Raw genomic sequence first — 16,143 nt, forward strand, 5'->3', positions numbered from 1 at the left:
ATCCTTTGTATGAATGTTTTAAAAAAAAATTATTTGTGAAGGAACAAATAAATGATGGATTTTGGTGAGTATTGTTCTAAATAGCATTTTTACTAGAAATAGTATTTATCACTAGAACTAAAAGTAATTGAACATTTTATTTCAGCTTTACAACAGGTCATAGAATTTCTGAGCTTCTGATTGGTCTAATAGAGACATTGGGCGGGGCTTTCCTGTAATGTGGAATAGGGCACGCTGAGTAAACGTACCTCTTGTTAAACAGTTACAAAGCCGTAGAGTTTTTTAATATGGAGCTTTTGGTCAGAGACGGAGAAGACACGACAAGGTGAGTAACATGGTGTTAATCAGAGCAACTGCTTCCAACTTGGAGAAATGTAGGAAAGGCTTGATCATTGGCTAATTATGTAATTTATGCTGTGTGTGCAGAGAAATATGAAAGTATTCAGAGCATGAGGTGCACAAGACCAGGATAACAGTTTTCTTAAATCTAAAAAATCATGTTTGGATTCATTTGATTCTGCTATGTTAGTTTGACAGTATACCTGTTACACACAACAGTTTGGTATTTTATTTAAGCCCAGAAGTAAATAATGGAGCCTAACAAAGTTTTACGGTAATAGTGATTTATTTTTTGTAATTGTAAATATATAATTTTCACAAACAAATGAGTTTGTAGTGTATTGTTGATGACCCTCCTAGCCAAATCCTGGCACTAGTTATAGTGAACATAACCTCATGTATGGCTGCTTTTCAATTAATTTTATCCATTTCTGCTGTTTGTACTTTGTACAGTGTCAGTAGCAGATTCACATTAAAATAGCAGAAGTCACTTGTGAGGAGAGGTGTCTACAGAGTTTTGGACATTTCTGCTTTTTTCCTTTCTTTTTAAAAAGAAATCTCTCATATGTTATTATAAATGAGTTGCACTTTTCCACTATTGACTTTTGTCACTATTTGTAAAGTACAGCCAGTATTTTGAGCTCATATTGAATCTTAATCTTTTCATCTGTAAGAACACTGTTGGTGTTCAATGTGCTTGACTGTGAAGCTCTCTATAAAGATTTAAAAATGTTTACATGGACCAATCAGAAGCTCCCTGTTTGCTAATAACCCTACTTCTTTGTGTGATGAACGATGCATCACCTTCCTCTTTTCAAGAATAGAGCTGTCACATGGATAGGTTTATAGTTTTGTTAATGTAAACTATATATAAAACAGAATGTAATGATTAATTCAGTACAACCCTATATTTAATTAAAATAGTACAAAAAAAAAACACCAAATTGCCAGCAGCAAGTTTTTCAAACTCTTAGAGAAACATGACAACTATAAATAGGTTAAATGGAGGTTGATCAGATCTTGAGTATCTGGAGAAATCCTTATGCTAAGGACAAGGCCAAAAACCAATATTGGACAACTGTGATCTTTGAGCCCGCAGGCAGCATTGCAATAAAAACACATGATGCTGTAGAGGAAAACACTGCATGGGGCCAGGAACAATTTGAAAATCTTTGTGTGCTAGCAAACTTTGTCAGTGCATTTACAAATGCAAATAAAAATCATATATAAACAGGATCCAGAAATGCTGCAATCTTCTCTGGGCCCAGAGCTAATTTAAGGTGGACAGAAACGAAAGTGGAACAGCTTCCTGTGATTTGATGAATCAAATGTGTGTATAAATAACTGACGCAGCTTCCCTGGTGCTAAGAAGGAGTGTAACAATCCAGTTTTCAGTGTGCAGTTCCAAAGCCAGCATCTGTGAAGGTATGGGAGTGCATTAGTGCACACGGCATGGCGGAATTGCTAACCTTTGAAGGCACCATCCTGAATGGTGTACAGTATTTTGAGCAACATGCTGCCATATAGATGTCATAGTTTTCATCTAAAGCTTTGCTTATTTCAGCAAGACAATGCCAAAACATATTCTGTACCTATTACAACATCATGGCTCTGTCGTCTGGGTGCTCAATTGATCTGCTTGTAGTTCAGACATGTAACCAGCTAAAAAAAACAAATAAAATAAAAAATTCTACACAGACACAGCTCCAGGGGCCTGGAGGTTGTGGGTTCGATTCCCACTCCGGGTGACTGTCTGTGAGGAGTTGGTGTGTTCTCCCCGCGTCCGTGTGGGTTTCCTCCGAGTGCTCCGGTTTCCTCCCACAGTCCAAAACCACATGTTGGTAGATGGATTGGCGACTCAAAAGTGACCGTAGGTGTGAGTGTGTGAGTGAATGTGTGTGTGTCTGTGTTGTGAAGGACTGGCGCCCCCTGCAGGGTGTATTCCTGCCTTGCGCCCAATGGTTCCAGGTAGGCTCTGGACCCACCGCGACCCTGAACTGGATAAGCGCTTACAGATAATGGATGAATGAATTCTACACAGATGACCCTGAAGTGTTGAGTAGCAACACTTGATCAAAAATGCAGCATATTTTCACACTAGTTTCTTACCACTTACACAAAAAAAGTGATATGACACAGTGAGAAACATGTCCTTGTTCCAAATTTTTCGCCACAAGCTAAAAACTTCAATTAACTATTTGTTTTAAATTGTTTGCCCATTGCTGCATTCTGTTTTACATTTACATTTTGCACAACCTTTCACAACTGGGAATAGTGTCATATGGTATGTAAGAATGCTGTTTCACTAGATCAAGCCTGAATAGTCTGAATGTTGAAGCAGTCACATTGAAGTACATGTGGCTGTACTCTTCCTTTACAGCAAAATTGTACATTCAGACACAAGAATGCTCTGAGCAGGAATGGTAGGGGATGGGAACATTTTACACACCTCTGAGCCTTGTCCCTCCCACCACCTCCAAATACAGGCCCAGGCTGATATATATAAATTACCTGTTTTGTACAAGTGGCTGCCCCAGTGAGATTTAATTCCAGACTTTAACATTCCTTATTATTACATTGTAAATAGGAAAGAATTACTAAACATGTACAGGGTTTAGACAATGAAACTGAAACACCTGTCATTTGGGAGGTTTCAGGGCTAAATTGGAGCAGCCTGGTGGCCAATCTTCATTAATTGCACATTGCACCAGTAAGATCATGTGCATGTAATGGTTCAAACATTGTATCCTGAAGGCGGTGCTGTGTATCAGGACGACAATGCACCAATACACACAGCAAGACTGGTGAAAGATTGGTTTGATGAACATGAAAGTGAAGTTGAACATCTACCATGGCCTGCACAGTCACCAGATCTAAATATTATTGAGCCACGTCGGGGTGTTTTGGAGGAGCGAGTCAGGAAACGTTTTCCTCCACCAGCATCACGTAGTGACCTGGCCACTATCCTGCAAGAAGAATGGCTTAAAATCCCTCTGACCACTGTGCAGGACTTGTATATGTCTTTCCCAAGACGAATTGATGCTGTATTGGCCGCAAAAGGAGGCCCTACACAATACTAATAAATAACTGTGGTCTAAAACCAGGTGTTTCAGTTTCATTGTCCAACCCCTGTAGATAGTATGTAGATGTGCTGGTTTTTATGATGTCATAAAATAAATTAAATCGGTTAGTTCCTTGTATGGACTGAAAGGTAAGCTTTTTTGTGTGCATGCTACATCAACCTGTAACAAAATAATATGAGCCCTTTAAGCTCCTCAGTTTATCTTGGCTAACGATTGCTGGTCTTCTGTTTTGGTTTAGCATTAACATGTCTGAGAACCTTGAACCCATACTGGAGGAAACTCTGAGAGAAGACCTGAGATACTACTTCATGAGTCCTTGTGAGAAATACAGAGCAAGAGGGCAATTGCCATGGAAGCTGACTGTGCAGATATTAAAAATAGCCATGATTACCACCCAGGTATAAAAACGTGTTAAAGATTCACTAAATAAAATCTGTATATCAAAGTAGAGCTTAATGGTTAAGGGAACTTTCTAAATGTGATTTTTTTTTACCATTTATGGAGCTTTATTATCTTTAAGTTAAGATCCAGGACTGTAAGTTTATTGCTTGTTTTGTTTGTGGTTCCTTCTGAATGGTCCAACTCTCACTATAAACGAATAAGCATGTGTGTGTATAAACCTGTTATGCAGCCTGCTGTCAAACTCACATGTTTGCATTTCATGTTCTTTCAAAGCTTGTTCTGTTTGGGCTTAGCAACCAGCTGGTGGTGGCCTACAAGGAGGAGAACTTGATGGCTTTTAAGAACTTGTTCCTGAAAAGCTACAGTGGTGTGGATGAAGATGACTACAGTGTGGCTGTCTACACAAAACAGAGTGTTTATGAAAATATAAACTACATCTTAGATCAGGTTTTTGTTTTAGTTTTTTTTACTAATGAGAAAAAATGTGTGTTTCTAATGAGAGATATATATATATATTTTATGTGCCAATTAATCACTTTTACCTAATTTTATATTTATTATAATTTATTTAGTATTATGTTTTCCTTCTTTATTGAATACTTGTATATTCTTATTTAGCAAAGTTACATTTATTACTGTTATTGTAACTGATTGCATTGGACAGACTTTGCAGCAGCTGTTGTGAAAAATAATTTTATTACTTTGTGTTTGTTGACAAATATCCTTAAATGATGATTAGTTAAATTAGCATACTCATGGTGTGAAATCCTGTACCCTATATGCATGTATATGAATGACTAACCAGTATTTACATTATTAATTACTTACACATGTAGTTAAGCATTTTTGCTTGATTCTGCACTACTAACTCATATGATAATTACTCCTCAAAACATATTATAAGCTAACTTCACTATATGGCATGATAACTTGATATTTACACACAGTTTTAATTCTTAACGTCTAACCTTGAACGGATGTGCACTCCAGAATTGTAACACACTGACATCATAGTGTTGGGCATGGAGGCGCTGATCTGTAGCTTCTTCTTGTGGCCTTGAAGTGTATTTCTAACTCCCTAAATTTTAGTCTCTAGGGAAAAAAAGTGCTGAGAAGAGAGGCCCATTGTAAGCCTGACCAGATAATGAATGTCTTCAGGGTCACAACAGGCACCTGAATATTGCACGTGAAGAGCTGAGTACTAACACGTGAAATTATGCATATTAATATACGCTAATCAGCCAGAAACGCCTCACCACCAGGCTATACGTCATCATGGGTATAACTTTGTGAGTCAGATGATGGGAGGTCAGAATTTTCACTTGGGAGGGGTATTAGACTGTTCTCAATGTGTAAATTCTCCTGGATCCAGTATTTTGGTAAATAAATACTTTGATTTGCTTTGAACTTCACTCGACTGGTGTCTGCGACTCTCTCGTAACGGACATGCCTCCCCCGAAGAGGGAGAGTGTATTTTGGACCTTTTTGTTATTTTCTCATTAGTTGGTAAATTTTAAATACTTTGAGAACGGTCCAAAGAAACATTTTTATCTTCACAGCTTAAATTGAATAAAATCTAAATGCAAATTATTTTCTTAAATCCATTTGTTGTAGGTTTGTGTATTTAATGTACCTTTTCTGCAGTATTCTCAGTTAGGTCAGCTGTCTGTGGGTCCAGTTGACTATGCTGAGGAAAATGGAAATCTGTTGCCTTTGGTCATTTGTAAAGAATACTACAGACGGGGCAGCGTGGAGCCATCAGATCATTCCTATGATATAGATGCTCAAACCGAGACAGGTGTTTCTATTTGGTTTCACTCTACAACTCACATGTTTGGTTAGCTCATCTGGGAACTTTTTTCTGAGGAAAGCCCTGTTAAATATTTAATAGCATCACTAGTCTGAACTACGCCAGATGGGACAGTGTGGAGCCATCAGATAATTATTCTAATGTAGATGCATTAGACAGGTTCTTCTGTAAAAATGATAGAATTATGATTAGAAAGCTTTTAGTTTGTGAAAAAAAGAACAGAAATGGCTTATAATACAATTATTGTGACTGCATTATTTCCAGTTGTAGGGCAGTATAGTTTTTTATAATATTGTTTGTATGGTTATACTCGCATCTTCTTTGAAAATATAAGAAAGATATTAATTAAAAAAATTATTTGACCATTTCAGTTTGCTTAACTTTGGATCCCAAGTCTGCCACAACATGGAGAACACACAACTCCTCTTTTTTCGAGCTTGATTTTTACAGGTAAGGGCATTTAAAACCACTTGTATTTTGTGTTTCTCAGTGTGTGTGTTGTTACTCAGACCATTTTTGTTTGCAGGCTTGTCAATATTGAGATCTCTTTTCCACTGAAAGGAATCAACCTACAGACTTTACGCTCACATGAGCTTCCTGACTGTTACACGTTTGCTGTAATGGTAAGATGAGTTTTAAATATGGTGTGCTGTACTTAATGAGGATTTGATTATGCTATCAGAGTTATAAGTCATATGACTCTTCACCAGATCACATTTGATAATCGATGCCACAGTGGAAAGGTGAAAATTACCCTTGACCTTGATGCTGTTAGCAGTGCATGCATGAACTGGAAGATTTCTGGAACTGGTATGAGTTGAAATACAGCTGACATTTACACTGTACATTGATCAGCCAAAACATTAAAATGGCCTATGATTTCTGCATTTGTATTTTTTTTAATACCTCAACTTACAGTGCTTCAACAATTACAGACTGCTGTATGTCTGTTGCTCTGCATACCTTGTTAGGCCTCTTGTTAGGATCCACTTTTTCCAGCACAACACATCACCATGTCAGTACTGTGACTGATCAAACATAGGGTGACCAGATCTGAGATGGTGAAAAAGAGGACACGTCTCCGGGGGGGAGGGTGAGTACTGACGTGCAGACTGACCAATTAAATGTTTGCAGAGAAGGTTATCGACCAATAACAGTAGCTCTACAGTCAGACCGTCCAATCCGAAGATTTTAGGCTACTTCACCACGCCCTCTTCTCACTCAAGCGAACCAAACGGAGTAGGGGAGGGCGGGACTAGTTTGTGAACGAAACGCTTCTCGAAGTTCTATGTAAGCTCTAGAAAAACAAAATCCCGGACGTTTGTGAAATTCTGCCCAGACATTTTTTTAAGTCTAAAAAAGAGGACATGTCCGAGTAAAAGAGGACGTCTGGTCACCCTAATCAAACATACCTTGTGGCACATTGGACTAATGAAGTATGCAAAGCAATGGTTAATTACACTCTGTGATTGTAGAACGACAAAAGTCATGTATATGGTTACTATGTCTGGTAAAACAAATAGTGATTGTGGATACAGTGATTTGACTGATCTCTGCTGACTAATTAACACATACAGTGAAACCTTGACTTATGAGTGAATCAACATACGAGCCGTCGCTCGGTCGATTTTTTGCTACATGATAAGAGCCATGAGTTACGAGCGAGTGAGCTTACGCCACCAGCCACTAGGTAGCCCAGCGAGCGTTCAGTTCACTTGGTTATCTTGCCGTGCATCTCTGTCGTAAAGTTGTATTCGTAATATTGTAGCATTAAATGTGTAGCGAGTAAGGTAAGTTAAGCGATAGAGCAAGAAAAAGAAAAACTCCCCCTAACTTCCTCTGCAAATCTTCACCTCCGCCAGCGTCTTTTTCTGATATTCAAGGTAATTACATTTAATAGAACCAGATTATTTATTTACATTGTTTTTATTATGTATACATTTTTCTTATTTAAAAACATGGCACGGTGGTGCAGCAGGTAGTGTCGCAATCACACAGCTCCAGGGACCTGGAGGTTGTGGGTTTGATTCCCGCTCCGGGCGACTGTCTGTGAGGAGTTGGTGTGTTCTCCCTGTGTCCGCGTGGATTTCCTCCCACAGTCCAAAAACACACGTTGGTAGGTGGATTGGCGACTCAAAAAAAAAAGTGTCCGTAGGTGTGAGTGAATATGTGAGTGTGTGTTGCTCTGTGAAGGACTGACGCCCCTCCAGGGTGTATTCCTGCCTTGCGCCCAATGATATTAAGTTACAGATAATGAATGAATGAATGAAAATTTTATTTGATTTATTATTTCATTCATTCATTCTCTGTAAACGTTTATCTAGTTCAGGGTCGCGGTGGGTCCGGAGCAGGCACAAGGCTGGAACACACCTTGGTGGGGGTGCCAGTCCTTCACAGGGCAACACCCACTCACTCACACCTACGGACACATTTGAGTCATCAATCCACCAACCGACGTGTGTTTTTGGACTGTGGGAGGAAACAGGAGCACCCGAAGGAAACCCACACAGACACAGGGAGAACACACCAAACTCCTCAAAGACAGTCACCGGACTTGAACCCACAACCTCCAGGTCCCTGGAGCTGTGTGACTGCGACACTACCTGCCGTGCCGCCAAATTTAATTTGATATGTAAGCAAACTGAGTTAACGAGTTCGGTCACAGAACGTATTAAACTCGTAAGTCAAGGTATTACTGTATATTCATTCACAAGAAACAGGACCCTTTTTTCATAGGGAGTGTTGTGAGGCATTAATATTTACTTAGATAAAGTCAGAATATGTTACAGATATTATCCTAATACACGGGATTACATAGTTAAAATAAACATGATCATGAACATGATGTTATGTAAATAATAATATTAGACTTTTTTTTAACCTTGTGCCACTGTCACATTTACAACAGGCATATTTCCATGTACTGAATTCTGTCAAATATTATTTATGCAAAGTGCAGTGTCACAAAATGTAAAAATGAAATTTTGAGTTATATTTGTTTAATAAAATAATAAGAGGCAAGAAGTGTAAGTTAATTCACAAAAATCAGCAACTGCCCACTAATTATTATAAGCAATAATATGTTATATAAGCAGTACATATGTAGGAATCTGAGATGCTATGCCTATATAGCTTTATAAATGTAAGCTGTTAATTTGTCAGCACATTTGAACTACATTACAACTCAGTTAAACGAGTCAACATAACAAATTCAAATACTGGGGTTGTCTGTTTCAGCTCAGAAGAACACTCAGTACCTCCTGGTTTTTGATGCCTTTGTTATTTTAGTGTGTCTCACTTCTGCTGTGCTATGCATTCGCTCCATTGTTCTGGCAATAAGATTACTTCAGGTAAGGAATACATGCACGGCAAAGAATATCTACAAATTTCATGCAGATACGTTCATCATTTTTTGTCTGCTGACTTCAGTTTAGATATTTGTTGTTATGATGTTGTTAATGCAGTTAGGATTCATGATGTTTTCCACTTTACATCACGTGTGGTAGTAATTTTAATGATGTGTCCTCATTTTGCAGAGATTTTCCCATTTTTGTCTAAAGAAATGCAAGCGTAAGGTATGTGAGAATGACCAAAAAGAATTTCTAAATGGCTGGTACGTCTTAGTGATCATCAGTGATGTTATGGCAATCATCGGATCTATACTGAAGATGGAAATACAGGCAAAGGTAAATATTAAATAGTAAAACTCATTGTTTTATTACATTCTGTAGCAGTCTTTAGTTTAGTGGGCAACTCCTTGAACAGCTTTAAGATATGTATTTAGCTGACAGGGTAATAGCTCATCTGTTTTATAAGGTCAAAGATAAGAACATTGTATGCAAGCTGAAAAAGTACACATCATCATTTGAGAAGACATTCGTGTACATTTTAATGCACATTTACCATTTATTGCGGAATTTAACCTATTGAAAAGAAGTGTTTTCAAATGATCAGTTTTTAAGTTCTCTGTAGAGAATGAACAGGGAGAATAAAAATATATTATAATAAATAACCTTTGACCAGACGTATGCAGACTTTACATATGTGTTCTCAGACTTTGGACTTTCCAGGCATGAGGACAGAAGAGAGAGCTTTATATTTTATTGTCATAGATCTGTGACTGTAAGGTGAATGTGCTCATCTCTTTGCCCAGTTAAGCATTCAGCATTGTTAAAATATTAAAAAATGTCCCTACAGAGCCTGACCAGCTATGATGTATGCAGCATTTTTTTGGGAACATCTACACTCATGGTATGGGTTGGTGTCATCAGATATTTGGGATATTTTCAGAAGTACAATGTGAGTTAACTCTCATCACTCATGTGCTTGGACACACATTTACATATGGTTAAAGACAACATAACCATTCAGCAACACAACTGATATCAGTGTTTCACAGTTATTTATTTGAAATTGCTGAATACATGACCTGATTTTACACTATAAATGCCATTTTTACCTATGGAGCTTATACAAACATCTTTCCTGGTGTAGGTTCTTATCCTCACAATGCAAGCAGCTTTGCCTAAGGTGCTGCGCTTCTGCTGCTGCGCAGGAATGATCTACTTGGGTTACACTTTCTGTGGGTGGATTGTTCTTGGACCCTACCACGATAAGGTAAAATACGTTATAAATAGTACTGTATACACTGATCTTAAAATGGTGACAGGGAATAGTTTTATTCAAATGGATTTTGAAGCTGTGCCAGATGCTCATTCAAATTATTTGCAGTGTAATTTCCTAGGAATTACACCAAAATAATGAAATCTGAGAATTATGGTGAATTTGTATCACGATGCATTCTGAGGACACCAGGAAATGAGCTAAATTATGAGGTCAAAAGTTTACATCACTAGAAATGCCTATTGTTTGTGTACTCTGTACCATTTTATTTCAACCACAAGATGGCAGTATTAGTACAGAATAAATATTGTATTATTCAGCGTGTAAGAGTGAGAATTAAATTTCACTGCAACCTTTTCTTTTTGGTAGAGCCTGGTTGCTGTTCTTAATATTTTAACCAGTATATTATTCCAGTTTTCGTTTCCTGTTATACACTGCACAAAATCCTTCATACATTACACACCTATGAGCATGCTAGTATTTATTGATTTTTTTTTCTTTTCAATTCTCTTTGCCTCTCCCTGTTGTGGTTTGTTGTATGGGGTCAGTTTGAAGGTCTAAGCCGAGTGGCTGAATGCCTCTTCTCTCTGGTGAATGGAGATGATATGTTCCCCACATTTGCCGAGTTCCACCAGAAAAACATACTGGTGTGGCTTTTCAGCAGAGCTTACCTCTACTCCTTCATCTCTCTCTTTATCTACATGGTGCTCAGCCTCTTCATAGCTCTCATCACAGATGCCTATGAGACCATCAAGGTACTTCCATAACATGTCCAATCACTGAAGACATTCAGAGTTTTGATGTGAAATGATTTACTGTGTAGAACTCAAAATGTTGTTTATGTCTAGTTAATTCTCACAGGATTCTTAAGTTTTTATACAGAATGTCAAAAACGGTGAAATAGCAGGAAATTTTTAACATTAATTTATTAATGTATTAAACACTTCAGAAACCTGGTTCCTAAGTTTCTGTGGAGTGAAGCCACAAGTTGAACATGTTTCAGTTCTCAGTTAACAAATCTGACAGAAATGAAAATGTGCTTATTGTTTCTCTTCACTAAAATAACATTCATAAGTCTTCAGTCTTCTGTTGCATTGGAGCTACAAAGCTAATGCTGTTAACAAGAATGCCTAAATGAAGCCTGGTAGTTGGCAAACTGCTTCAGCATCTTCAGTCATTTGTTCAGTCATCTCAAATAGACATATTTATACTAATTCATAGATAGTTTCATAATATTATCTATAAAACATACATTACATAGATAAAAACAAAAATGACCATATTAAGCACATCATTATTCCACAATTAACCCAGATTGAGGCATGTGTGATGATATAATGTTTAATAGTAGAGTATAAGGCCAATACCCTCATAGCTCTAGTAGAAACTAAAGAAGTGCCCTGTGTATTCCAAACATTTTGGGTGTGTTTACTACATTTATCAAATGTTCATCTCCTTCTCTATGTGAACCAGCGCTATCAGAAGACAGGCTTCCCTATGACTGAGCTGCAGCTGTTCTTGAGGGCAGAGAAAGATTTTCCCCCGCCAGAGGGAGAGGAAAATGGTGGGAGACAAGAAACCGATGGCCCCTCGGTCACGCTGTGTTGCTGCACAAGGTACACAATCTCAGGCATCAGCCAGCAGGCTCCAGTCTTTTCCCAAGCTCTGAGGTTAGGCCACTGTGGCATACAAAATGAAATTAGCGGTGGGAGAGAGAGGTGGACACACCCAGCTATGTGCTGATTACAGAGAAATGTAGGGCTTGTCTTGAAAAAAAAGAGAGAAAAACTCAAGAAAGCTTTCCCTTGCTATGAACAACACTTATGATAACCAAGCATAGGCTGAGACAAAAAGCTTTCTCCTTGAGCAGTTTGTCCAGCTCTCTGCAACGAGATGATGTTTTGTCTCCCAAACCTTGAAAATGAATTTTTATCTCACTGCTTGAAAACATCAGCTGGTTTTTGTTTGACCTTTTCTTTCACTTGTTCATTTCTAAAAGGTTGGCAAGGTTTTGTTGCAAAACATATTTTACAAAGTAAAATTCATAGAACGCATAAACATTCTGCTCCTTAAATCACATTATCTCTTTTCTTCTTAAGAGCTCTTCAGTTGGGCAAAAACTTTGGAGAAACTTCCTAACATATCTGTCATAAAAACAAAAAGGTTTCTGCCATTGTCTGATGCGTCCCCGTACGTAAAGAAACACACTGTGATGTTTTTATCTTAAAATTACTGCTTCAAATTCAGTGACACCTGACTGACTGGTAATGGGGAGATTAGGGCCTCCGTTTTGGGCTCAGCCACTGCAGCAACTGCACCATGTGACTTGTAGAGGAGGGTAGGAAACACACTGATTTTAGTACAGTGCTGCAACGATGAATTACACTAGGGGGAGGCCCAGAAGCAAAAAAACACAAATCTTACATAAAGTTTCTTTAAAGGACACAGAATAATTCCATGATTAAATATGCATATGACTGCAACAACAATGCAAGGGACAGACATGAAAGATTGTTGTATAAAACCCACAGTTTTATCCAGCTTTTAAAAAGTGTGAAAGTGGTTTTCGGATGTCCATGTTCAACCAGACAGGCTGAAAAATCCACACAAACCAATGCATGCTGGAAATAACATACTGTGAGTTGTTAATTCTTGTCCCCTCACTGAAATATTTGCATTAGTTATAAATGTATATTGATGGAATTCAGCAGCTGCCCAAAGGATTCTATCATTAATATGATCTGAGTTAGTCTGTGGGTTTCAAATGTGTGATGTATATGAATGATAAATGTTAGGCTGAAACACACTGGATTGTTCCTTTGAAGTTTTGTTCCTCCCAGTGGGCCAATGTTCCATAAGGAGCTGTGCCCACTGTTGAAGTGCTTTGTCAGTGTCCATTTGGCAGCTTTTATCTGAAAGGAGTGTAAAAAGATCCCTATGGTAGTCTGATGCTGTGTATTAATCCCAGATAAAAGCCACTTACCCACCCAGACACAAGATAATGAGAAAATCAATTAATTCAAGTAGAGACAGCAAAGTGGTCTTTTACTCCTACACTTTGAACAGATATTTATCATCTCTCATTAGATCATTTGCAGCTCTTCAGCTAAAGTGATGCAGGAATCCCGTTAATACTTTTAGCAAGACTGATCCGGTGAAACATTTTTTTGATTAATGCGAAAATAAAGACCCATTTTCTCTATTGCCAACAGTATGCTATTGTACTGGTGATCTACCAGCAACTGCAGAACGATGTTAAGCTTTCTGTCTTTTCTGAATTGAGTTGAATAGGTTTAACTAAAAAATAATAACATTTGTAAATATATTGTTCCATATCTGTTTAAGAAAATGTTTCTTATTCATGAATCCTAGGTGAAATGTTGATAACCAGCAACACAAATATTGAATATAAATATCCTTTTATGAATGTTTTTGATTTCAATACCAGATGTTATTATATTTCACAGAAATCACCAGCATTTGACGATTAAACCATTTACAGAGTTAAAAAAGTGATGATTTCCATGATATCCAGTATAATTCTTATTTTTTCATGTTTTCTTCATTTCAGAGTTCCCAAAGAGGACACCATTATTCTCATCAGCTAACAGAGACCATTTTCAAATACAGACATCAGTCTTGGCATGGCCTTGTACAATGGTCATAACTGTAAACTGTATTGTGTTACAAAATACATCCATCACACTGTGTACATTACACCATCCATCTATTACAACAGAGGAAAGTGGTATTGTCTAATTCAGTGATGGGGAAATGGCTGCTCACATTAACCAAAGGAAAGAAGATTAACCATAAGTAACATCCGCTGAAGAGGACTAAAATGTAATTAAGACTCAGGAGGGAAATGTTTACAGTATCAGATGCCAATCAGAAAATACCTGTTGCATCTTAATAAGAAGTGCATAATTATCCCCTTGCATGGGTAATATTACACTTTGGAAAGGGAATGTGTTTTGTGCAATTAATTATTAATATGGGCAATTTTCCTACCTTGGAAAATGCATGTATAATGGCTTTAATGCACATATAATAGTGGTCTGTACAGATATGAATTTTTAATTGCTTATCCATTACATACTTTTGTCTGTAGAGTAGGACAAACATTGCCTATGGTCTTTTGTGTCCTGTTTCAGTATTTAAAATACGTAATGTCTTTTTTAACAATTCTTTTTACAAGAATTCCCACATACAAAGAAGGAAATATACAAAACCTTCTTATTTCCCTTTTGACTTGTGCAAATGGGCTTTAATACACATCTTATGTATTTTTTCAGTGGATCATTTTTTTTGGAGTCATACAATTATGTTATAAATATTTAAAATCCTGCTATGTAAACAATGACTAGGAAAGTGGAGTGAGTCATAACATTATGTTTTTTATGTTGATGAGAGACATCTAGCAAGATAGAAGGTGATAAACTAGAACATGTGACTTGGTTTTAGAGTGCAGAATTCCAGAGTGGAACAAATGATATGGGACAGGTTGTATTTCAATACAGAAACAGATTTGTGATCTGTTTTTCATTTTTTTGGGTTTTGGGATGTATTATATTTGAAAACCTAATGCTCAACAATTAATAAGCAATATATATGATAAGGTCAAATGCCACAGAACCTTCTCTGATCCTTATGATTTTGTTGTATTTTACATTTCTACATATGATGTTTAATATACCTAAATTCACATTTGGCAGACACTTTTTTTTTATCTCAATCATGTTACAGAGGCAGGCTCATGTAGCATTATCCAAGGACTTTTATTGGTGTAGCTTTGTTCCTGACATGCTCAAGTCTGATGTGTGGAAGGCCAGTGGCCATCAAAAGCCAGGTGCTTTCTTGGGTATGTTTCACTTCCATCAGAAAACTGTGCATGGAAGTGAAACTCTAGAGTCCCAAAGGCCCAAAAAAGACACCCAATAAAGCAAATCTCCACTGTCAAAATATTCTATCTCCCAACTGATAACTTTATTGGATAGTCTGCATATTCTCCTCCACACAAAAGTAAGGTTCAGCTGGTATTTTCAAACACTGCCTAAATATGAAAGACAACAAAAAGTTTAGTCCCAAAAAGCCCCTTTTTATATTGCTCACTATGGCTATGTATAGTGGATTACTCCTTAAATTATGACAGTTTACCGTAATCACAAAGCTCATGTGTTGTGCAATTAAAAATGTCAAGTGTGATTCATATTCCCTTAAACTGAACTACGAAAAAATAAAAGGCTTTGTGTACTCATTTTGGGACACTTTGGAACCCAGTGTGTAGGATGTTTATGGTAAAAGGGCTTGTTTCCTAAATACATTAAAAAATACAACTAATAGCTGTAGACACTAGTATGGCCCTATGTATGTGCACCCAGCATTCTGTGGGTTTTTAAAGACTGTTGTTGTTTGATTAGCTCTAATAAAGTAAGCTATTAAGTGCAAATGTTTGTCTTACCAAAAATTTTCTAAAAGTTCTAATGTTCACAGAATATTTTAAGGATGTTCATTCATTCTTTGTCTGTAACCACTTATTCAATTCAGAGTCGCGAAACTAGGAAACATAGGAAACCCATGCGGACACGGGGAGAACACACCAAACTCCTCACAGTCACCCGGAGAGGTCCCTGAAGCTGTGACTGCATTTTCACATAATGTTCTTTGGTTTAATATTATCTGCAATATTCAAATACATTTGTTGATAGATTTTAAAATGTTACATGGGGAACATACCCCATAGTTAACGAAACTAAGCTAGAAAAGTGTGAGAAGGGTATTTCAAGATCTTTCCATGCGAATGTGTGTACAGAGAACACTGCTCTCGAGTCAGTATAGACAATCCACACCCATTTTGCTTTGACCGCACAAAAGCCTATACACACG

At 37.3% G+C, this 16,143-nt stretch overlaps 1 protein-coding gene across 2 annotated transcripts; it reads left to right on the forward strand.

Annotated features, from left to right (window-relative positions):
* Positions 1-228: 228 nt before the first annotated feature.
* mcoln2 (mucolipin TRP cation channel 2) lies at positions 229-14,908 on the forward strand. Of its 2 annotated transcripts, XM_066647306.1 has the most exons (14): positions 229-325; positions 3,661-3,820; positions 4,098-4,271; positions 5,469-5,622; positions 6,006-6,084; positions 6,161-6,257; positions 6,345-6,444; positions 8,872-8,984; positions 9,171-9,320; positions 9,832-9,933; positions 10,129-10,251; positions 10,806-11,012; positions 11,731-11,873; positions 13,829-14,908. In XM_066647306.1, the coding sequence occupies exons 1-14, from the start codon at positions 288-290 to the stop codon at positions 13,863-13,865; spliced, it is 1,677 nt and encodes a 558-aa protein (XP_066503403.1). In that variant the 5' UTR covers positions 229-287; the 3' UTR covers positions 13,866-14,908. The 2 variants fall into 2 exon arrangements, with proteins under 2 accessions (XP_066503403.1, XP_066503404.1); XM_066647307.1 differs by lacking the exon at positions 229-325 and having other exon boundaries at positions 3,687-3,820; positions 4,118-4,271.
* Positions 14,909-16,143: the final 1,235 nt, after the last annotated feature.

This window comes from Hoplias malabaricus, chromosome 16 (genome assembly GCF_029633855.1).
Source record: "Hoplias malabaricus isolate fHopMal1 chromosome 16, fHopMal1.hap1, whole genome shotgun sequence".
In the NCBI taxonomy this organism is placed as follows: domain Eukaryota; kingdom Metazoa; phylum Chordata; class Actinopteri; order Characiformes; family Erythrinidae; genus Hoplias; species Hoplias malabaricus.

Bases quoted from the DNA above. Each gene is read 5' to 3' on its own strand.
- mcoln2 (XM_066647306.1), top strand. From the start codon at position 288: ATGGAGCTTTTGGTCAGAGACGGAGAAGACACGACAAG. The intron at 3,821-4,097 runs GTATAAAAACGT...GTTCTTTCAAAG, and splicing joins TAGCCATGATTACCACCCAG to CTTGTTCTGTTTGGGCTTAG. The intron at 6,085-6,160 runs GTAAGGGCATTT...TTTTGTTTGCAG, and splicing joins TTCGAGCTTGATTTTTACAG to GCTTGTCAATATTGAGATCT.